General features: G+C 39.5%; 2 protein-coding genes across 3 annotated transcripts in view; both read right to left on the bottom strand.

Annotated features, from left to right (window-relative positions):
* uggt1 (UDP-glucose glycoprotein glucosyltransferase 1) overlaps positions 1 to 9,561 on the bottom strand; it is a 30,619-nt gene extending 21,058 nt beyond the window's left edge. For both annotated transcript variants that reach the window (XM_044143100.1, XM_044143101.1), the window contains exons 1-9: positions 9,480 to 9,561; positions 7,428 to 7,566; positions 6,936 to 7,015; positions 5,072 to 5,202; positions 4,868 to 4,980; positions 4,599 to 4,773; positions 2,949 to 3,045; positions 2,764 to 2,842; positions 2,385 to 2,485 (exon numbers count right to left, since the gene is read on the bottom strand). In XM_044143100.1, coding sequence (XP_043999035.1) covers positions 2,385 to 2,485; positions 2,764 to 2,842; positions 2,949 to 3,045; positions 4,599 to 4,773; positions 4,868 to 4,980; positions 5,072 to 5,202; positions 6,936 to 7,015; positions 7,428 to 7,566; positions 9,480 to 9,510 — 946 coding nt within the window. In that variant the 5' untranslated portion in view covers positions 9,511 to 9,561. The remainder of the gene's footprint in view (positions 1 to 2,384; positions 2,486 to 2,763; positions 2,843 to 2,948; positions 3,046 to 4,598; positions 4,774 to 4,867; positions 4,981 to 5,071; positions 5,203 to 6,935; positions 7,016 to 7,427; positions 7,567 to 9,479) is intronic.
* Positions 9,562 to 14,201: 4,640 nt separating this feature from the next.
* The window catches only part of hs6st1a (heparan sulfate 6-O-sulfotransferase 1a), a 70,816-nt gene continuing 60,931 nt past the window's right edge, over positions 14,202 to 24,086 (bottom strand). Inside the window, exons 3-4 of the mRNA XM_044143691.1 lie at positions 22,014 to 22,109; positions 14,202 to 18,841 (exon numbers count right to left, since the gene is read on the bottom strand). Of these exons, the coding sequence (XP_043999626.1) occupies positions 18,461 to 18,841; positions 22,014 to 22,109 (477 nt within the window). The 3' untranslated portion in view covers positions 14,202 to 18,460. The remainder of the gene's footprint in view (positions 18,842 to 22,013; positions 22,110 to 24,086) is intronic.

Here is a 24,086-nt window from a genome sequence, read left to right as displayed (position 1 = left end):
TATTTGTTTATGTTTGTATTTAATCATGATCAAAGCATCAGTTAAAAAATTAATTCGAGCCATTAGCATTGAGGGAGCAGGAAGAAGAAAATCATCGTCTACTCTCAGAGCTCTTATTGTGTCAAATTGAAACAAAGAATAGCAGAATATTAAAAGAAGTCTTTAAGTGCATGAAGTCGGTCTTTGTTACTTGTCATAAGATTTTGTGGTAAGACTTTATTTATCTTTATATAAACGTGACATAACGTCTGTTATGAAGACAAAGGAGTTTTCATGAATGTTTTACGACTGTTGTCATGAAGAGTCATTCGGTAAATGTTGAACACTTGTAATGAAAAGTTGACAATTGCAATGGATTTTTAATGCAACTTTGCATTAAAGGTGCCATTATTAACAGAATAATGCAAATTTGACAGTTTTGATGCACTTTTAATGAGGTTTTACATTGAAAGTGTCATTATTTACCAAATGACACTTCATGACATGTTTAGTCGTAAAAAGTTCATGAAAACTCCTTCATCTTCATGACGTGTGTTATGTCATGTTTATATGTCAAGTCTTATGCACAACCCATCAAATAAAGTGCTTCTGATTTTTATTATTCTTTATTTTTGGCTGCTGGAGTTTCCTTTTAAATTTTTTATTTTTATTTTAATTGATTCCTTAAATATTATGTTGATGACCACAATTGCAAAACATTAACATTTTGCTCACTAGTACGTTGTCCTTTCTTATTGTTACATTCTTCAGTCACAAGTCTGCATCCAGGTATAGCTAAAACAGAGACATAGTAAATATACTCAAACTAAGTGGAAAAACACTTTGGAACAAAGTGTAGAAGGTACATGAATTTGAGACGTTACAGCTGAGCACATTTTCATATTTCGCTCCTTCAGTATCAGTCAAGAATCAGTGCTAAGATAAATATAAAGGCAGTCAGGAGCTAAATAAGAGAATATAGCTGCTGCTCCCGATGAAGACAAAACGGAAAGCAACAGAAGTGGCTCTGTTGGAAACATCCTCTCAGTGTCATCATTAGATGATGGAGTCATCCAGTTGTCAGAGGGGTCAGCTGCTTCCCCTGTCAACATGCCAAGTGTCCGTGGGCCACGAACCGACCCGGATGCTTTCACTGGTGTGTGTTTAACAGAACAAAGAGCTGCACACACTAAGAATTGCTGTGTGAACAGGGCTTCCACAATTGGACCAGTGTTGTATAAACACAGAAAGGTTATTAAGTACAGATGGTTTATCCAATCAGATGCCAAGTGTGCTTTCATGTTTACAACCGGTTTCTAAGGACGCCTTAAAATTATCTGGTAAACTCCCTGATGCAGAGATAAAAAAAAAAGAAAAGAAAGAAAACCAGCTGTTATGTAAAGTTGGATAAACATCTCAGACAAATGTTTTTAGGAATTCAAATGTCGTATAACTATGCAATCATTAAATGGCTTAATAATGAAGTAGCAACATCTTATATTAAATGTACAAACTTGTTAAGCACCCTTAGAAAAAAATAAATAAATCAGCCCACCCAACAGATTGCCGGGATTTGAGCAAATTAGGAAAAGCGGGCTCTGAAGCCAGAAGTTGTTTTTAAATATTCATGCTGACATGTATTGTCAAAATAAAATAAAAAACACAGTTGGGAATTTTTTTCTTCTTCTTCTCTTTTAACATAAACAGAATGCACTTTAGAACTGCTGCTTGAAGAACACAACTTTTCTCTCTCCCTGTAATCATATGCACAATTTGGAGGGGTGTGTGCTTCTAGTTGTACTTCCTGTGGAGCCCAATTCCACAGGAAGTACAACAAATATTGATCTCTAGGCAGACAAAAAGATGAAGATTTCTCTTTTCTCTCTCTGAGATCTTAAATCATTTGATTTAGTTGCATGTTGAAGCCCTTATTTCTAAAGATAAAGCAGTGGTCACACATCTTGGATTAGCTACTGGAGCTGCTACCAAATACGCTTCAATAGCTACAATGAATGGATGAAAGGCATCTATATTCTACTAGATTATTATGTCTTGGTACAAACTAAGAATATTTTAAGGTCATGTGGTTTACAATATTACTTTTTAAAAGCACAGATATTTACAGTTTAAATAACCTTTACTTACTTGTACGATTTATGGCTTAAAGGTGAGTAGAGTAGCTTACCGGTCTTAATTGTGAGACTACATACCCTCAGCGTAACATTTGCTAGTCCGTCAATATGGCTGCTCTATCACCTCTGATGTGTGTTTTAGCCAGATGGATATTTATTCATAATATGACAAATGTTTCCTGTGTTTGCACTTACACAGCCATTTGTTCAGGAGGAAACAGCAGAGGAATAAAAGGGTTATCTGCTGATGGGTTAAAGGAAGAGGACACCCACCTTGCATTTGCCAGACCTTTAGCGGTGCCATTTCATTGGTGCTTTCTACTAAGTGCTTCCTCAACTCTTTCAGCTGTTCCTTGAGCTCTGGATAGAGAGTCCTGGTAAGGGAGAGAGAGAGAGAGACACAGTCTAGGAAAATGCAGCTACAAAGTAGAACTGAACTTCTAATTAAGAAAAAGAGTGCTTGGAACCACAGATTGATTTAGTTATTTGCAGGTTAGCTGAGCAGAGATATGGTCAGCGCTTCAAGGGAATTAAGTTTAGAGAATAAAAAGAGCGAGGAGAGAAAAAAAAAAAGAGCTTGGCTGGAGTTAATGCTGTTGGAACCAGACCAAGCTTGTGAAAATTTATCGCAGCTCAACACAGAGACACTCACTTCAGTTTGCCAAAAAGGAATCCCTGGACCTCATCCACTGGATCGTTCTCGCCGATCACTGTAGCGTTCACCTCCGCCCCTGAAAGCAAAATCAATTAACTAGATATTCATGTCAGGACTCCTCAGTGATTACACCAGCAGCATGAGTCTGTTTATTGTAAATTAATTCCTAAGAGAGCACAAACCTTGAACTTGTGTGTCGTCCTTTGCCTTGTACTCCTGGCTTTTAATAGCCAGCTCCACTCCGTACCCCGACAGATACACTTTGTTTTCATTAGGTTCCTGGGAGGAAAGGAGGCGATGTTAGTATAAAGTAAGAAAACTTATTTCAGGGAGTTATTGTCCCTGTCCTGTGTCCTTGCACTTTTTCCTGTCAAAACTCTCTACTTGTGTAAGTACAAATACTGCTTGCTAGGAAAAATATTTGTCAAAACCTCAAAGCTGAAAATATGGACAGATAGACGAGCCAACAACAGAAAGATCAGCAGGTGAATAGACAGTTTTGGGTAGGGATGGATGTCCAGCAGAATAAGGAATATAAAGTAGTGCTGTCAATCAATCAAAACATTTTGTCAGATTAATCACACCCTAGCAATTAATCACTGTAGTCCTCTCACCTGTTGAACGTTTCATCTAATTTCCTTCACAAAGACAAACACTCTGTGACTTCAGGGACAGATTTAAAGGACAGATAACAAGCCATTACCGAACACATTGACTGTCCAATAACTGGTACTGAATTGGCCTTTTTTTAGTTAGTTAAGCATAAAGGCTCGATGCATATCAAACAGATGGTGAGAATAATTTTGCATAATCAGGGGGAGAAATAAATGGATGTGAGAAAGGAGGAAATCCAAGTTCAACCTGGCATGAAAAACTGGAGAAACACTTCATCCCAGGTGTAAATGAAAAGCCTGGTTAAACTCCACAAGTTTTTTTCTCAAATAAAGAAAAGTGAGAGAACAAGTGCACTAGAATGATTATTTTGCCATATGTTCACAAATGTGGACATCTGGTCTAGTCTGCTGGAGCAGTGGGGATAAATAGTAAATGGCCTGCATTATGAAGTGAATCTCTAGTTGTATTACCCACTCAGCGCCCATTTTTAACACTACAAGTTGCATCCACTGTTTCACACATTCACACGGCACTTTTCAGTCAAAACGGAGCGTTGATGTCATCAAACCAACATCTGCCTAGGAGCAGCGGTATTAGTAGTAGTCGTATAGTTTTAATGCAATAAGGAAAGATGAAATAACGACTATCACTGCACCATGGAGTTTTTTTAAATGAGTAGATTTTTAATCCATCAATAAATAAATCAATTCATTAGATTCGAAGCAAGTCAGTTAAAACTCCTGAAATGAAGATGGAACTAAGAAGGTAAATAATTTTAGTGCTTAAACTGTATTCCCTGTATTGTCTTAACTATGATTTAGACAGCAGTTTAAATTCATGGTAAAAACCGAACGAAACTGATTTGTCAAACATTTTCTAAGAGTTTGGTTTAAAAAAAAAAAAAGTTTCAGCAAAAATAAAGTATATAGAGAATGATCAGACTCTAAATTACTGAACACAAATCTCTCAGACTAAAGAGAGATTAAATTTGTGACCAACAGAGGTTCAATTGTGACGAGTAACGGACCAGAACTGAATATAGTTCAGTTCAGTTCTCACGTTTCTGTGGGGTGACATTTGTGCTCTTTTTAAAAAAAGAGCACAAATTATTTGTTGGAGAACTTGAGTAAGTAGATAAACCAATTTTAATTTATCTACTATAATATTAAAAGTAGAGTAACAATGCTTGTGTGTGTGTGTGGTGTGTGAACACCTACAGCCACGTAGTGACGAAGCACATAAGCTGCCGACCCTTCGTTGACTTTGGATGTTAGGACTTGGTGGAACCTCTGGAAATCTGGCGTCCCGAGTTCAGCGTAGAGGATGATCACAGGCGTGTCTGGATTTGATCCCGGGTATCTATGATCACCTTTGAAAAGATACGGCTTCGGTCTGCAATGGGGATAACAACATCACCTGACTAGTCAGTATGTTACTGATTCAAAGACTACTGTGTGTACTTTTATACGCGAATATCTGTCATTACCTTTCTGTTGCGGTTTTCAACAGCGTTGCCAAGCTTTCTGGAGCACAGGACTTCTCTCCATGGACGCTGATGAAAGCTGAGCAGCCAGAGGGAGGATGCTCAGTGGATGAAATCTAATAAGAAAAAAACCAAAACAATGACAAATACTGACTTCTCTAATAGGTAAGCACATACCGTTCAGCCAGCAGCAGCTCCTCCTGTTACCTGCTGGAAGGAGTGAACTGTGGCAGAGTATGCTCTCAGAGAGAGGGCGAACTTCAGCATGTTCAGCTGGACGGAGCTCAGCAAAGAACTGGCTTTCTTCACAATCAGCTCATAGTAAGCTTGGTCTGTGTCTGTAGAAAAATAAAAATAAAACATACAACAATTTGACAGGTGATCAGAGTAAAGTCTGACATTACTATTCATTTATCATCCAGTGCCTCATTTAAAAACCCTAACACCAGGGGATTTTATTAAAAAGGTCATGGTGTCCAAAAAAAGACAAGAGGCAGGAAGGCGCATTGCCCATAGCCACTCTGGAGGAGCTGCCCAGATCTGGTGGAAGAACCTGGAAACCGTACAGCTGAAACGATTAATTGGATTAATGGGGATGTTCGACTAATTCAGTAATCGATTATTTGTTAACTGGAGTCTACAGACTAAAAAAAGGCCATATGCAGAAAAGCAACACCCTGAGAGCAGTAATGAAGCCAAAAACTGTACAAAAATGTATATACTTTGCATTCAAGATAAAAAAATAATTTAATATGTTCTACCCAGAACTCCTCAGTTGGGATAGTTTTAGCTTCACCTAGTTCAAATTATGCAAAACAAATAAATAAATACAAACTCCTATTAACCACATTTTCTATCCAATTATCAATCAGTTAATCCAAGAAAAATAATCATCAGATCAGCCCTGCTCTGTACTGATGCTAAATCCACCAGAAAGGGCTGAGCTTTTCACATGTTGACGTCAGAAGTAATTTTTAGCTGCAGATGCATTCATTGCTACAAATGATCCAATGTTCCTTAAAAGAATGTTATGTTATTGCATTTTAGGGGATAAAATGCTTGTTTTTTGATTTAGAGAAGGAACCAACTTATTTGTTTATCTGCATCTTTAATGTATTTCTAATATTGCATAAGAAAGGCTTGAGAGGTTAAATGAAAAATCTGCGGAATGTGCCAATTTTTTATCATTCACCGGAATAATCTATATAATATTTGATCACTAAAATAATCATTATTTGCAGCTGTAGTCAAATATTAGTCACACTATCTCAAATTGGACTTTCATTGAAGAAGAAGACGAAGAAGAAAGACATAAAAATCCCTTTTGCAGTTTGTCACAAATCATGCAGGAAACTCAACAAACACAGCAGAATTTGAACTTTTGGCATGTGAAGAACTGCATAAGATGAAAAACAAACAATGATATCACCTTAAAAACCATCCTCACAGTGAAAACTGGTGTTGACTCCCAGCATGCATTGGGGATCCCATTTGTCAGTGGGGATAAGAAAGATATTTAAGAGGAACAGCTGATGAGAGCATGAGTAGAAAACAAACCACTGGTTCAGGCCAAACTTTTCCAAGTGAGTCTGTTCCCTTAAAGTTGCCTCTTTCATCGTGTTAATCACACCAACGTTGGGATTTTTTCGCTCTTTCAAAAATAAAACCATACATCAGTTTCCTTCCCTATCACATGCACTGCATTGTGATGATCTATCAAATAAAACCCCAAGAAATGACATTGACACACGTGGTAGAGTGTGACAAAATCTGGAATAGCTCAGAAAATATCAATCTATACATACGGCATTGTATAGCAGCTAACAATGTGCCAAGTCGTCTTCTCACTTTAAAATTAAACCACATCACCACTTCTCTTCTGTCGCAGTAGCTGTGACCCAGCTGCTGCTAACAGAGTTGGGTTCTGGGTCCTTTAAGTACTCGGGCGAAGCACTGACAGTACAACGCAATCACTGCCGAGATGCAGCAACACCATCAGAAATTCAGACGCTCTCAGAGCAGAAGCTGAAAGTGAAAATGGTCTGAAGAGTCTGCAGCCGTTTTACATTACCATCATGCTCTCCCTCGATGTTTTGATTGGCCTCTACAAAGTCCCAGAACTTGTCCTGGCTCTCCTCCGCCAGAAACTCACTGAAGAAGAAGCAAAAACAATAAGTGACATTTTTTTATGATGGTGGCAGTAAGAAGCTCTGAGTAAGTCTAGAGATACTGAACACAGCTTTCTAAAGATGTGACACGGCGGGACATGTACAGAGTTTTGGATTTTTCCATAATGAACGCCTGCTGCATATTTAAACTCAGAATTTTGTGTGTCTAATCTTTTTCTAATACTTAAATTTGTTGAGCTGAAATACTCACGCTTGACAAACAAAGGAGAAAAAAAAATTTTTCTCATCACTGTATACAACTTAATCGTTTATGTTGCTATTTTTTTAAGCAAGCAGATTAAATTCAGGGGCAACAGAGGACAGATGCTGACTGACCTTTGTGCGAAGTTCGTACAGCACAGTAAGAAATCTGCTACAACAATGTGGTGTGGTACCTGGCTTCCAGCAGCAGCGGAGTATCGGCCCACTTGGTTGCAAGGGTGGTGGTGATGGCCTTCGAGTCTGCCGCACTGGAAACAAGAGACAGCAGAGATAGGAGAAGGACACACAGGAGCCACATCCTCTTGCCTGTACCTGAGGAGAGACAATAAACAGAAGTGGAGGCAAACGATCAGATCCTTACTTAAAACGGGTTTAAAAACTGACATTCAACTACAATTTGAGCTGTTGCATCACAGTGAGTAGACGAATGTTTGGAGGAGTTATGCTCCAAAAATCCAACTTTGCAGGCACGATGGTTTCAGCATCAGGCTGTGGGGACATTTGCTGCTTTATTCTGCAAATGTAAATAGAATAACAACAACAGCTAAGGATCTCGAATTCCTTCAGCTGTATCTAAAATCAATAGCTACTCGATTAAAAGGGACATTGAATCCAAAACAACTTTACCCGTATAAAAATTTATGAGTGTTGCTAAAACTAGTTATTGTCGTATCAGTGAGTGCAATATGGAAATTGCAAAGGAGCTTGAATGTAATATTTAGTAGGATACAATATTTTATGCATATCATTAAAACATTGGAAGGGTTGGATGGACTTGCCCTTAATGTAAACACCAAATGCATATCATTAGTGGTTGACATACTAAGTCTGAACATCTGGTAGAAACACTGCATAACAAATAAAGACTGAAAACGTCAGAAAGAAGTTTGGTTAATGACAACCAATTACAACAATGTGAATTTCCAGACATTTTTTTTAAAGGCTGAGCTTCTACTATCACCAAAATCAAAAAAGTTCAAAAGCCCTCACTGGCACAGGATGTAAAACATCTTGGATTACGCTCTACTTTATGCCACTAAAGTGTTATTTAGCAAAACTCTTTTTAATATTGTGGAACCTCACTAAGTAATGTGACTGGACTCACCAAACAGTAAAGTGGTCTACTTTGCTACAATCAACAGAAGTGACAGCAAGTGATAAAATACAATCAGTTTCAAGTGAATCTGTCAACAGGTCACAAGAAACCAATAATTTAAGCTCCACTAGATTTTACCAGACTTCTGTAGTCTTATAACATTGAGATAAGACACTTCTCTGCTTTATTGTACCACAGGTTACTAATAAAACTCAAGCATGTGGTGCAGCAAGAGCAGCCGGTATATTAATTTCCAATACAGATGTGCAAAAGAATCAGAGTAAAGGAGACACACCATGCTTTTATCACTACTTTTACAATGTGATTGCAGATGTTCATTTATGTTTTGCACAATAAATTAGAATAACTTAGTGAACTTATCTGTTGTATAGGCCAGTCTGAGCTGATTTCTAATGAGGCAAATATTTATGAAGTAACATGCACAAGAGTTTGTGCGTAATATAAAAAATAGATAATGGAAATACCTGAGTCTATTAATAATTTACTTTGAGCAGTACAGTTAAAACCAACAGCAAGAAAAGGACATTAGACCAAACACTTCACTTAAAGACGATTTATAAAACAGAAGGTAAGGCAGCTACTTAGAAGGCAGGAACATAAGTAAATTGTATCCAGTTAATAACTGGTGTACTACTCATTTGTGACAGCTATCAGCAGAATTAGATGTTGTGCACCTGCAGGGATACATCGTAAGTAAATAAAAGACTTCCTGAACTACGTCCAATAAGCACCTTCAGCGTGGCTGCTCTGTCCAATAAGCACACAGCTTCAAGATCCTCAAGCTCTTAAAAGATGCTACGTTAGAACTAATAGCTAACTAATTGCTTCATTTTGCAAGCCACTTGTTTAGATTTTACAACACTGGACGTTTTAAAGGCAAGTATAGCAATAACTAGAGTGAAATGAAATCTCAGTGAGTTAACCCAGCCTGCTGCTGGGTTGTAAACGGACAGCCAACAATATTAACTCCTCCTACATAAAAGGAAAACCATATTTTTCTGTTTCTGTGAAAACACGTTTGGTCGCCTTCTCTATGAGAGCATAAAACAATCCTTAAATAGAGTCACATTTAGCCGCAGAGCGCTTAAAACCATTGATTTATCCTCACCGAAGCCGGCTCTGTAGCTTCCTTTTTCCATGATCCGCTGAGGGTGGGTCCTCACATCCGGATTAGGTGACTAAAACTTTGCCTGTTCAGACTGAATAGACTAGAAGCAGCAATAAGCAAGCATATTTAGTTTTATTTTAAAAATGGCCTTTCTTAAAGTATATCAGTAATATTCACTAACAAAACTCAAACAACTTTATATAAAAAGAGGAAGAAAAAAATTAAATATTAATATTTATATTTGTATTTCATTAACATAAATGAATGGGACTTAAGATATCTAGACTACATTTTGAAAGTCTGTGTAGTATGTAAAAGTAAAGGGCATATTGATTTTTTTTTGTTATGTTTTAAAGACATTTTTGCTTTTGTATTTTTGTGTTATATTTTTATACATATTGTGGTACTGTAGTTAATTTATAAAGCTTCAATCAATACGTATGTCAATGTTTATTTCTTAAAGTGAGTTTAAAAAAAACAAATCTAGTTATTTGGTCGTGGTAATTCTCATACTTTTAATATTTGACCTTTAAATGCCAAAAGTCAAACAATTGGCATTTGAAAGGAGAAGAAGTGCACTGATCTAGATAAATTGTTTCTTAGTCTGTATGTTCTGAAGCACAAACAGCGGAAATTAGCTGTCTCATGGTTCACTTTACTTTCAATAAGCTGATGCCTCTCCGGTCTCTGACTACACTCTAAAAACTGCTGGGTCGAAAACAATCCAATTGATTTTTCTCACCCAGGCTTTCTTGGGCTAAATATGTACGGATCAATCCAACCCTGGATTGACTGGACGCAACATTGAGGGAGTATGAGCATGATGATTTAGGTTTTCAACCTAAATAAAGAGTTAAAGTGACTCTTGTCTAACTATAAGTCTACCAATGTGGAATATGTGCAGTTGCACTGCTGCCTTGCTGCAAGAAGGTCCTGGGTTGAAATCCTGGCCTGAAGTCTTTCTGCATGGAGTTTGCATGTTCTCCCTGTGCATTCCTTGGTTCGCTTACGTCATCCAAGGGAGAAAGCCTGCTAAACAAAGTACTGGGCCAGGATTACTTTCCATGAGAGAGAAAAAAGAGAATACCCAGAGTTAAAGGTAGCAATAGCTTTGTAGGTGGCTTAAAACAGAAAATTAATCCAGATCATTTTACAAAAAACACCTGTGATCTTCTTGTTCATCCTTTCCTAAAGTCTGCAGACAGTCCCTCTGGGGGAGATTGGTGACATACGACAGGCCCCCTGCCAACCTGTTGCACTGTCTTGATAAAAAAAAAAAATGAAGAAGAAAGATATGGAGACTGTGTCCCAGGGTGCAAAGGTTGCGTTTTCATTTACTTGCTCAGTAGCCTAAATTAAATTGGACAGTTAATCCTTCAGAGGGAGCAGTTCCAAGGTTTGACTTAAAATTATATAAAAAAGCAGCAACATTAATTATCCTGCTGGGCATGACCTTCATTTTGACATGAACATGTGGATAGCCCACGTATAGACGCTTGGACACACACAGTAAACTAACTTGAAAGTCAGCTGCGTCCCTACGGGGATGGGCCAAATCATCACAGTAAGTCCTCACAAGTATAACTAAACTGAGCCTGCAGCACCCTCACACACACACTGCCCATAGCGCCTGTTCATTTGTCAGGAAGGTGACATCTTCAGATGAATTATGGGAGATGGTTGTCATTTTCTCCGGGGTCACATATGAAATGGCGAGCCTGGGCTGTGGGCTCCCTCTGCTCGCGCTATCACACGTCAGCCATTTTAGAGGTTGAAAGCCTCGACGGGGGACCAAAGCGACCTCAATTAAACCCCCATTAATATTAATACATTTTGTCGTTTCACGTGAGCTGCTGCTAATTAAATGTGTCCCTGACTGTATAATGGGGGTCAGCCGGGGTCTCTAACATGAAGCTAATTCACCACATTACAGCAGCCGAACTCGGAGCTGCACTGCGCTCCAGTCTTAAATACAGCTGCAGAAGAGGCTGATTGCTGTTTTGAGCACGTAAATAATCACACACTTTTCCAATTAGACCAGCGCGTCCCAATGTTTGGGTCAGTGCCAAACTGTGGGAACCAGAAGTTGCCTAGTTTATTAAATCAGGAACTTTGTTTTCGCTATTTAATTCTAGCATAAATACAATCGAAGGCCTTAGAGGTTTGTTCAAAAACAGAGGAAAATCATGAAAACTGGGGGACACAGCAGACAGGTCATTATAGGAAAAGCACAGTGTGGCAGAAAAGTTATTTTACATCACATTAAGGACATCATTCCTGGAATAAAACATGACTTTTTGATGATGTCCTTTCAGTAAGATGACCTAAAACAGTTTAAATCAAAGCATGTTCATGTGTTAGAATGGCACAGTCAAAGCCCAGACTTATACCTAATTGAAAGCTAAACCTACAAAATGTTCACAGATGCCTTCAATTCAATTTGAGGTTGAGATATTTTGCAAAGACTAGACAAAAATGAAACGATGTATTTCCTCTTCACAACTATGCAGCTCTTTCAGGTGATCTATCACATAGGATCCTAACAAAATTGACTAAATTTTGCAGCTATAACACAAAATTCTGAAATGTACAGGATTATGAATACTTTGTATATCTCATTTAACAGGATTTTTGTGTTTAGCCTTCAGATGTAGTTTAAAGGTGAACTACATTTCCAAAACATCATCATATTTTTTTGTCTATGCTTCTGCAGATCTGTGTTTCCTGAGCTCCCAGCTTAAAACTCCATATATTGACACACACTCAAATGTAACAAGTATACGTTTTAGACCTTAATGTGATTGAGGGATTCTGTAGATTGCTCCAAAGTGCTGCCTGAGATGTTTTATTCTGTAGTTCAACTATATTGTCACCCGAGATGATTTCCTATTGTCCTGAAAGATAAGCCAGAGCCAGAGATAGAGACGAGATAAAAACACCAGATGTTCAGTTTAATCAAATTTATTGCATTACTGATGGAAAAACCTGCACCCTGACAGTGCTTTGATCTCTCTTGCTGTCCATTGCATTTACAAAATGACAAAACCGTGAGCTGAATCTCTGCAGATTACTTGTGTATGGAAATTTATCCACGTCGTATATATGACTATGAAAGTCTAAGACTAAGCCCTGACATCTGTTGGAAATGACTCAACCAGAAACAAAAAAGGGCTTAAGTCTCTATTATGATCAGTGGCGACGCCAACGAGGGCAATCCTGTGGCACAACAATAGCCGATCTCTGATGCATGCATGGAAGGCACTTAATGTGACCCTATCAGCAGAACTCCATGTTGGAAATAAGCAATAATAACGGCGGGGTTCCTTTGTTTGGATGAAACGAGTATGGGAACCACACAGAGGAGCTTCAGCTAGTTTAACCCCCTGATGATGGACAGCAGCCAAAGCCTGTATAATCACCCCTAGCTGTATTCCAGCCCCCCTCTTCTCCCTTTCCCTCCAGGAACAAGTTAGCGCTTTCTCACAAATGCTAGCAGGAGTGCACATGTCCATCCTTCTGCGGTAGCCGAGCCACTATTGTTTGTTTAGCCCAGCTGCACTTGAAATGACAGTGATCCAGAACTATGGGGAGGATTAAACAGTCACATTCAGTAAGGGAAACTGCACCACTCTTTCCTTTCATTCTGTTTTATATACAAGAAGCAAAAAATATTGTTTTATAAAGACCCTCTTGGATTCCAAATCACCTCACTTCTTCCCACTTCATCTTACTGCCACTGTCCATGTAAATCATCATCCGACCCTGCCTCCAGGGGTCAGAGTTGAAGCTGCTGGTGTTTGATGAGGTGAAGTGAGGAAATAGGAGGGGGAGAGGAAGATGCCTGCACCTTGCTTCATCGCATCCAAGGACAGGGGATTAAATTCGCCCCCCAGTGTGTTGTTGTCAGTCCTTTACCTGCCACAGCAGAGGAAGGAGGAATATTTGTGAGCGTGCGAGAGTGTTCAGCAGTCAAGGTGCGTCTGCAGGCCGAATTAGGCTGTAGATCACTTTTGACAGGACTCCGGCCGTCGTTAGAAACGGGAACGAGCTGCTTTCCGGGGTCATGGTTCTGTGGCCGGTCTTCGGTGGGTGGCAGAAATGCCCCCCCAGCAACAGATTGGTCCGAGAGTGGAAATACGTAGAAACCCGAGGGGTGAAACTCCTGAACGGGCTGTCACAACAATCACAGAGTGGGGCTTTTAATAGAGATGTCTTTGTATTTTCTGTGTTTCACGTCATTTTCATCAAATATTCAACGGAGATCGGAGAAAATAATTCATTCGAAAATAATTCTAACCTCTTGATCTTTTTTGACGTGTTGTCATAATGAAATCATAATCTTTATTGAAACAAGGGGGTTTTAATTTCCTTACTAATTCAAATCTATACAAATTTGGTAATGTAGCTTGCTTTACTCCGATACCCTTGAGACAAATTCATCATCTGAAATTGGAAGGAGGAAGAAGCTACTGAGGTAAATGTACTAGTTACTACCCACTTCTGCACCAAACACCAAATGCAAGACTTCAAAAAAGATGTTCACAGTAGGAAAAGGTAATATAAACTTATACCTATAATCACAATATTTATATTGATAAAAAGTTTTTATTGCTCAGCCTGTTCACCTGTAAATGTATCGCTGTCTACAGAGAAAAGCTCATTTTATATCCATATCTATATATATATAAATATATATGTAAAAAAAACCACACAACACAGGTCTGTAAAAATGAAATATTTTAATTGGTGGTTGGATGATTCAGTTTTGCAATCATAAGAAAACAAACCCAGAAAGATGCATACATAAGGGGCGCAGCGAGACTGCTCACCAATTTAAAAAAAACAACAACCAAACAACACAAAAACAAATCCCTTTCACACTTTCTTTAACACGTCTTTAAAAGAAGGATGTTGATTTGCTTTATTGTCACAACGAAAACAATGTTAAGACATCAGATAAACATAAAGAAATAATATATTTGAGCATATCTTTTCTCTGGAATGATGTCAGCTTTTCTTTTCTTTTACACATGAACACACTCAGACAAACACTATTTGATTCAAGCCCGATTCACTCAAAACTGGAACGCTTAAAACAAAAATAAACCTCCATACATGGGGAATGGGTTTTTGCCTTTTTGCTCTACACCAACAAACATTGGACTGGAGCCCAAACACACACCAATGCAAGCCCGGCTCCGATTTAGAAGTTATGGGCAAAACGCCTGAAGCTGCGACGTTTTCAAGTCCCCAGTTCCAAAAAAAACCAAAAAACAAAAACAGACAAAATTGATATGAAAAATGAGGGTCTCTCCTCCCATATCTGTTTCTCTCTCCCTATTGCATTACTTTAAAACTGTGCAAAAATGTTCAAACTGGCGATGGATGAGTCCTAATACTTTGCATGATCCCTCTGGTTCTTCTCTCCTTCCCATGATGAATCATTCCTGATTTAAAACCAAGCTGATCACACCACCAAGGCAGGATTCTGTGGTGATTAGCCGAGATTAACGGTCCGGGTTTTAAAAGAAAACCGGCTGCATCATGTTTTCCAAAGATGAAGGGAGCAGGATGCCTGCATCCATCATCTAAATGCAGTTTGAATTACAACGCGCAAACAACCCCGTCTTCTTTCCAGCATACTTTAACATTCCCCTCGGTTTTCCCTCATATTACTCATTTTAATACCGTTTGGAGTCAACATACAACAGAGCATTTGTTGCTTTATGTGAAACGAATGTACACAGACAGGCAGCGAACATGTCGAGGATGTTTATTTCACTATCAACACACGACTTTGTTTTTCAAGAGCAGTTCTCTAAGCGTATCCCATTAACAAAACACGGGGACCCCCCCCCCACACAAGATTAACCGTCTGTGAACAGCAGCTCGCAAAGGTTTTCACACTCTTTAAACTTTTATATTAGTCATATTACAAACACAAACTTCAACATTTCTGTGGGGGATTTTATGTGCTAGGCCGATTAAAGTAATGCACAACTATTAAGTGAGAGGAAAAGGACACTTTCTGCAGATAGTGTGTTGACAGGACAACTACTACTTGTGTCTGGCCAGAAGAAAGCTGTCGATGAAAGAAAGTTACAAAAAGTCCAGTCAGCCAGACTCTGCTCACATGGATGCAATGCTGGCCTGGTCAGAAAAGACCAAAATTAAAACATTGTGTGGAAGAAAGAAAAATATGCAAATATGTATTGATTTGAAGAGACTTAAGGTAAAAGTAATGGAGCAGAAAAGGGTTCAACAAGTCCAGATTGGAGCAGCCAGAACACAAGTGCAAGAAATTTAACAAGTAGTTTTAATCTAGTTTCTCATGCAAATATCTCAGTATGTTTGAAATAAGACTAAACTAACTTACAAGTAACTTTTCAGCAGGATATAGAAGCTCGTTAAGTCAATATTTCCCTAATATTTATGGAAAAGTGCTAGTTCCACAGGTAGATTATTTCACTTATGGGAAAAATGTCTTGGTACAGATAAAAATAATCTGCTAGGGGAACTAGTACGTTTTCTTCAATGTTAAGAAATTATTGACTAATTTTATTTTTTGACTTAAAACAACCTTCTCTCATTTGTAAGTTGGTTTTTCTCAAGTATACCAAGATATTTGTTTTTGCAGTTAATGCACATCCCTTTTCTTTCTTCACATAAATATGCTCTACTTTGTGTTGCTCCTTAACATAAAGTCCCCCTCAAAATAAACTTAAAAGTTTTTAAGCTCAAGAGTTGCAGTTACTTTTGCAAGGCACAGCAGCCATCACCTTCATGCCTTGGTCTATGATTCACTTAAAATTGGTTTCCTACACAAACCTTGTAGAGGGGGTGGGAGGGAAATAACATAAGATGTGTCTCCAAATATTTTTTGAAGATATCTCAAGCATCTCCTTCCCGCAGAGATGAATAAAATGCACACCTGGGGCTAAACCAGCTGCTGGCCGCGTGTCAACATCCAGCCCAAAAGTCTGTGGAAACTCAACCTCACGCAAACATGTATCCGTACAGGTAAACAAGCCGGGAACCTAATGGCACTGCGGAAGTACCTTTGAAGATATGACCAAGCAGCTGCAAAACGGTTTCAAAATATGATCATTATTTTCACAGTAAGGTCTGCACATGGAGGGGTGCAGGACTGACAGTAATGGGGATATGCTGAGGTTCGAAAGCTGGATTAAAAGTGCAGATTGGTCATTTTACTGTACAATTAGCAATAGTGTAAAGCTACAGTTTGTGGGTTCCAACCAAAACATGGAAAGGAGACAAGAAAAGGACTTGCATGAGAGTGATCTATCAACAAAAAAATAAAAATGGCAACGCAATTGGTCATGAAACGAGTCGTTCACAAACATCCTCTGTCGGTCATTCTCACTATTTACAAAGGCAAACACCAGTCTGGCTTCCTGCACACACTATATTTACACACACCCTCTCACACACACACTCTCACAAACTCACAAGTAGTCAAGGAAATTACTGTAGTACAATGCAGACTTAATATCTGGTAATAATTATGTTGACTATGATCCAAGTACATAGAGGCACTGCTACCTCACCCCGTCCGTTCTTTGCGCTGACGAGCTGCAGGTCACCACGGCAACGTTTGCCCTTTAGGAAGGTGGGACAGAGGCTTGCATGAGATGGCTGCTTTTACAACGCAGTCAAGACATAAAAAAAAAAGACAGGAAAAGAAGAAGAAGAGGAAGAGAGGCTAAATTGCCACCCACTACATTAAGAGCTCACATTGCCATGGTGACCGGTAGTTCTCCAGCTCCCATTTCAAGCATTTTTGTCCGAGTTAAGGCTTCCAAAGCGCTTGCCGCTTGCGCTGCACGGTTCCTGGCAACAACCCGCAGCACATTCACTTGCTGGCCCCTCCCACCCCGCCCCGCTGCTACTGGTTTCTTCACACCTATGTGAGATCCGGTTCTGTAATTGGCTGTCTTTCTTTGCAGGACTCGGATGCACCAAGTGAAGAAAAAAAAAAAAAAAAACGGAGAGAAAAGGCAAAAATAATGAACTTGTTAAAGTGACAGGAGCTTTGGGAACCTTTATCAGACACACTGGCGACACCCTTCCTAAAAGAAGCAAAGGCTTCAGTAATGGCTATGGTCCATTATTCATCAATCCAATCATTTTTTGACATATAAAACAATTAAAAAATAAAAAAACAAAAAGGAATTTTCTTTAGGCAGCAAAGTTGGTCTCAGGGTTATCACAATTTTGCTTTTAAACAAAGCTTAAGGACCAAGACAAAAATAAAAACATCTTAAAAATAATAAGAAGACTGTTGCAGGACACATGTATGCTTCATGGATGAAATGGGTGCTTTATGCAAGCGCAGAGCTTTCATTAAACAACTTTCTGCAGTTTATTTTTTTCTTTTTGCTCCCTGATACGGTCTCTAACGCTGTCTAACTTATTATCCTTTGTTCAGAGCTTTTCCAGTTTCTCTTGATACAGGAGCATCTGCAAAGGATTGCTTGAATCTCACAGACCTGATTCTCCTTTCCTCGTGCTCCGCTCCCCGTTGCCGGGCCGCAGAGGGGATGGGAGACGCGGGAAGAGAAGCGGGGACGTTGTCAGCAACTTCTAAAAATGTTCTGCTCTCCCTCCGCTCAGGAAGTAACGATGATGGCAGACAAAGAAATGAGGAGATGTGGCAGGGAGGCGAAAGGGCAAGCAGGCGCCGATAACAACTGGGCGAACCTCAATAATGAGAGTTGATGCAAGCTACCAGCCTCCGGTTGCTATAGCAACTCCCCCTCCCCAAGACTGCGAGTCTTGCGGCCCAGATCTGCGGTAGTCTGCGTTTGGTTGTGGTCTCTTTGAAGGAGGAGGCGCTTTCCGCAGATGCACCGCTCGCTCTCTCTCTCTCTCTCTCTCTCTCTCAGTGCGTGTGTATATGTGTGTGTGAGCATGACTTTCACATTATGTATGCATGTCTGTCGTTTGTTCTCGTTCTGTTGCTACCAGCGTTTGATGATCTGGTTCATGTAGTCCTCAGTGGGAAGCCTGGCGCCCGCCTCCTCCGTTCTGCCCACCTCCTCTCCGTCCTCCCGCTCCTCCCTCTCCCTGTCCCCCTCCTCCAGTGTTGATTGTGAGCTAGCTTGGCCGCGGGAGGGCCACAGGCCGACGCTCAGGCCAAGGCCCTGGTGGCTCTGTTGCATGTGGTTCTTGATGCGCTGCTGCCACCGCTCCTGCTGCCGGGTGTACTGGTAGCGCTGCTGGAACAGGTCCTTGGCGTAGTCGTAGAGCTCCATGTCCAGCTCGTTCAACTCCTCTATGCGCTGCACCTGTACAGGAGAGACAAGGTCGCCATTTAATGCCAGATCACAGAAAGACACGACCTTAAAAGGTGGAAGAGAAAATCCTTGGTTTCATCTCAGCAAAAAAGGTGAAACCAAGGTTTGTACACTTTTCTCCCAAAAGTAATATAATAATATGTGATATTCTGCATTTTACAGCAGAGACAATGTAAACTAAAATATAATAAAATTATATGTTTTGAAATGTGTCTCTTCCACATTCCAATACACTTGACTGGTCCTAGAAAGGTGCAATACATATCTCTAAAAAATAAGTTTTCTGGAACTTAGAAAGAAGTAAGAAACACAAAAAGTAATTTCTGCTTCAAATCCTAATTTAAAAGATAGCAGTTTTCTGTTTAGAACATTTTGAAGAATTAGTTTTCTATTACTTTGTTTAGGCTGTTGCGTACTTATGCGATGGGAACTTTTCTAGCAAAAGAGCCGCCTGCAAAGTGCATGTTGACTTAAAGGTTCATTTACGTTCTCGTAAATGAGCAAACGTAGAAATTAAATATGAAACAACAACACAAGCAAGACAGTAAGAAACAAAATGTAGAAGTTCAGCAAATACCAAACCCCCCACAAAAACAAACGGTGGCTGTGTAAACAACTTCTCAAAATTAAGAAAAATTTATAAAAGCTGGAGTATAAAAGCTTAGAAAAACATTTGAGCTCTAACTAAGCTCAAAACTGACAGAAATGACATCAAACATTGAACTCCACATGCAGATGTTTCATTCTGTCTGTCCCTGAAACACAAAGTTGTACATGTGTGTCCTGTGAACTCATTTCCATCTCAGCAAGACTTTTTGTGGCTCTGTCAGTGAGCTGGGATTTGACATTTGGCTTGCTTTGTATTCAAAAAGAAGGGACTGGTACGCAGAGACGTTAAGTCATATTATTCAAAGCAAATCTTAAGGTCTTATATTCTTTTTTGCGAGTGAAGTCCAAGGCAACTCATGTTTCTTATCCCAAGTCCACAGGGCATGTCCAAGACTGATCTCAGTTCTTTGAGTGTCAAATCCAAGTCAATCAGTATTTGAGGGAAATCTCTAAGCAGAATCTAAAATCTTTAGTACCAACTCCAAATGAAGGATTCGGCCTATTAGGGGCACTTCCAAGTTGAGACTTTGAGGGGCAAAACCTGAGTCCTAGAAAGGTAGGCTCAAACTCAGACTCAAGTTTTTATTCCTAAGTCTGAAGTGTTCAAGAGGCAAGTTCAAGTGAAGTCTTCCAGTCTTGGACTGGCAAGTCCCAAGACTTTGAGGGACAAGACCAAGCCAAGTCTTTTTTTCACCCCAAGACCAAGTCAGGCATTTAAAGGGCAAAATGAGTTGTGAATCATTGAGGTTCAGGTAATTTTGCTCCATTTCTGTTGTGCTTAAGGGACAAGGTCTCAAGTCTTATAATGCTAAGTCTAAGTAAGGTATTAAGACTGAGGGGCAAGTTCAAGTCATGTCTCCAGTCCCAATTATGACTTAAGCAATTAGTAATAAGTTCAAGTTCAAATCAAATTCCTACAATGTAACGGAAAACTCCATGCCAACGATCAAGTTTATTGTCTTAAGTTCATGATTTGAGCCTTTAGTTCCAAAGACCCAGTGAAGTATTTGACGAACATGTTTGCGTAAGATCTGAAATCTTTGAGGAATTAAATTCTTTTGACCCAAGTCTCAAGTCGTTTTTGTGTAAATTTAAGTATGATTACAGTGTCAGTGTTGAGTCTCCAACTCAGTGGTCAGAAAGGCAATTAGAGGCAGATTGCTGATGCCCTCTGAAGGATTAGTGAAATACTGCCATTTCCAGGTTCCAAATATTCAGCATTTGACATTCAGAAAATGATCTTACCAATCATTTCTGCAAAAAGGAAATACAACACAGTTTACCTCCAGTCACCAAGATGGAGGTCCAAGAAATGTTTGAGTTGAAAAGTGACCCAAGAACAACCCGATGAAATGGATTAGCTATAAAGTGGTGAAAAACAGGCTGCTTTAACAGGAAACACTGAGATTTCAGGTACCCTGCTTTGTAATTCAGGAAATGTGATAGTGGAAACTGGCCATAAATGCAGCCAAGACCTCTAGAGAAGATGAAACTCAAAAAGGTTGCACTAGCAATGTAAAAACAACAGAAACACGATCATGTTAGCTTGTGTGATGCAGCTGGCTTTACTGGCATGTGTGTAAATCAAATACAGAGGGAGAAATGTGTTTAATTAAGAGAATCCCTCTGAAACCTCTGATCAGCTGCGAGATGTGATTTGCAAGCAATGTGTGTGAAAACAGAAGGAGGCGACATGTTGCGTCCATGTTTGGAAATTAGAGCTTTGGATAGCAGCAGGAAGGACGCCGATGCGAACCCAGATGGCTTTAAGGAGTCAAAGTCTTCATCCGTCAGTGAGAGGGAATCAAATCATCGAGAAACGAGGTTCAATCAGCCAAGCCTCGCATGGACCTTGAACTCATGGTGGACAGGAGTGCACTTTTCATGGCTTCACAAGAGTTTAGGAGAAATATTATATTGTCTTTTTAAAGTCTGCAGCCTAGTTATTTGAGAGCTGTCTGTTTCACACAATGGTCTCTGAAATTAGATCTCATAGAAATGCTAATTTTAAAAACAATTTTTAACAAAATTAAAAAATACCACATGCAGACTCCCCACATGCCCTACGCCAAACCACTACAATGAGATTTTTCTCCTTTTTATGCAAACCATTGGTCCACCTTTTGAGTCTGGCAGCTGTGCATATTTTATTCTCTCTGAGCAGCCCGGTTTGATGTTTAAATCACCACGCTGCAGTGTACCGGAGGTAGGGATTTTTCTCTCCCTCTTTTTTTTTATTGCAGAGAAATGGAGCTTAAGAACTCCCACACTGGGCCAATCAAAGTGTGAAGAACTGGTTTGAAGCTGATGTCTTTTAAACAGTTAAAGTTATCCCAGTCCGTTTCACAGCGATCCACGACCGGAGTGTTTACCTTCTGTCTTCCCGTTCAGACTTTTCTGCATTCATCTCTTCTTCAAGGAAATGTTTTCATGTTTTTCTGAGAATATTTACTTTCTTCTTTAAGAGCAGCTCAAATGAAAGGAATACCTGATTTAATCTCAAAACGCAAACTGTGCTGTTATAATCGCAGTAATTAAACGAGGTAAATAAATTGGACTAGCCTTGGAAATAAAGTGTGGCAGAAAGTAGCTCAGAGAGAGTATTTACGCCGGTGGGTGTTGATAATCTGTTGCTCTGGAAGCAGCTGGGAACCGTGGACATGTTGTAGCAGCCGACCAGGCTCAAGTCGGCCAACATGCGAACCTGTGGGCGGGGAAGCAAATTTATGGATGAACTTTCACCCTAAAAACATTTACTTGGCTCCATAAGTTCTATCACGTCTGACCAGCTTTCCTCATCGCTGCTGCAAAAAAGCATCCCCACAGCATGATGCTCCCACCTCTCTGTTTCACAACCAGGTTGTGTTCAGAGTGATACAAATAAACAATAACCCATTTAATTGCATGATAAATTTAAACATGCTAGATCAGTGGTCTCCAACCTTTTTAGTACAGCGGACCGGCCCAAGCCTTCGTAAATTTCCTGCGGACAAGTGCGTGAGAGGATCGAACGGCGCTGGGGGAAACTGCGTGTGTTGTGAGGATCGACCGGGGTGGGGGTGCGCGCGTTGTGAGCTGGCGCAAGACTCAACCCTCGGCATCCGTGTAATGCGATTTTCAAAATAAAAGCTCCTCCAGACTCAATATATAGAACGGACATATTTAATTATTTCTTGCACGGCCCGGTACCAATTGGTCCACGGACCGGTACCGGTCCGCGGCCCGGTGGTTGGGGACCACTGTGCTAGATCATTTCCATTTTCATAACTGTTTTTCTAGTGTCTTTCACTCTTGACCAAAGACTGGATCACAAACTGCTTCAGTCTGGTGCATCGGTCTCAAATAGACCCTTTTTTGAAGGGAAACATTGTTTACCGAGACTTCAGTATCCATTTTATTTGTTGATTTGGTTGTTTTGTTTATGCATTTTGTATACTTAAAATGTCTTCCTGTTCCAGTGCATTAGGAATTAAGGTTTATTGAGCTTTAACAACGTGTACTTGCATTATTATGCCATTATCTTTATGTTACTTGAAAATAGTCTCAAAACAACAATATTAAAGTTTATCACAAATTCTGGGACAATTTCACGCCCAGCAAAATTTGTTATTGCGACAGGACAAAATACAAATTATATATTTTAAAGACATTTTTCACATAATACTTTGCATAATAGCCAAATTGTACGGCAGCCCGAAAAGGCCAACAAAATGCACAAGCCATACTGGAAGTTATACAAGCAAGTTTAGCAAAACTACCAATGGGGCATTTTGTAAAATTGTTGTTCTCACCTACAGGAGCCCCATTTTCAGATTTAATGTGCTCCCCACATAGATCGTAGCAAACCAGAAACAAGACTTCCAACTCTCTTTTTTCAGTGTTTGACTAAAAGTTGTTCTATAAACAAGCTTTTCAACCTGAGCGATGGATCTCTGCATCTCCTCCAGTGACCCAACGAGCCTCTTCTGATCGATACGGTCATTGCACAGCCTGTTATTTTAGGTGGATGTTTCCTGATGAACAGCTTATGTAGTCTTCCTTCTGTTTGTTTACTATTGTTCTCTGAATCATTTTCCGAACATCTGTATTTAGAATTTAAATTACACATGTTGTTTTATAATAGGTTGTCTTCTGAAGCCAACATTGGATTTCATTTATGTGTCAGAGTAAAGGCGGTCTGAATACACATTCCTCACTTTTAATATTTTTCTTGTAAAATATTTTTAAAACTAAGTGTGCTTTTTCCCCCCACTTTACTATTATGCAATATATTTAGTTCAACTCCCCCAGAAAGAGTTCTTCATTGCAAAATCGAGCGCATTTATTGAAAAACAGGAAAATGAGGAGAAAGTCCTGTGACAACATCATGTACACCTTAGCCTGCAGGTTCAACAGGATGCATCGTGTGTGTGGTGTGGATAGTCACAGGAGGCTTAATAAACCCCCTCAGGTCCAGATGAGATAAGCTGGGAAACACAATGAGGTGGGAAACAGAAATGGCACGAGGAAAGAAAAGGTGTGAATTTGCTGTTTTTATGGCCAGAGGGCAAACGTCTAACTGTGCCAAGGTGTGTGAGAGTGTGTGTTTTATACATTACACAAGTGTTTTTTTTCAGGAAAGAGAAGAAAAAACTCAAACTAAAAATCTAATTTCCTTTTTTAAGAATATTCAACACATAAT

This window comes from Gambusia affinis, linkage group LG16 (genome assembly GCF_019740435.1).
Source record: "Gambusia affinis linkage group LG16, SWU_Gaff_1.0, whole genome shotgun sequence".
In the NCBI taxonomy this organism is placed as follows: Eukaryota; Metazoa; Chordata; class Actinopteri; order Cyprinodontiformes; family Poeciliidae; genus Gambusia; species Gambusia affinis.
The sequence above is the reverse complement of the archived record's forward strand: the minus strand, read 5'-3'. Positions and strand labels throughout refer to the sequence as shown.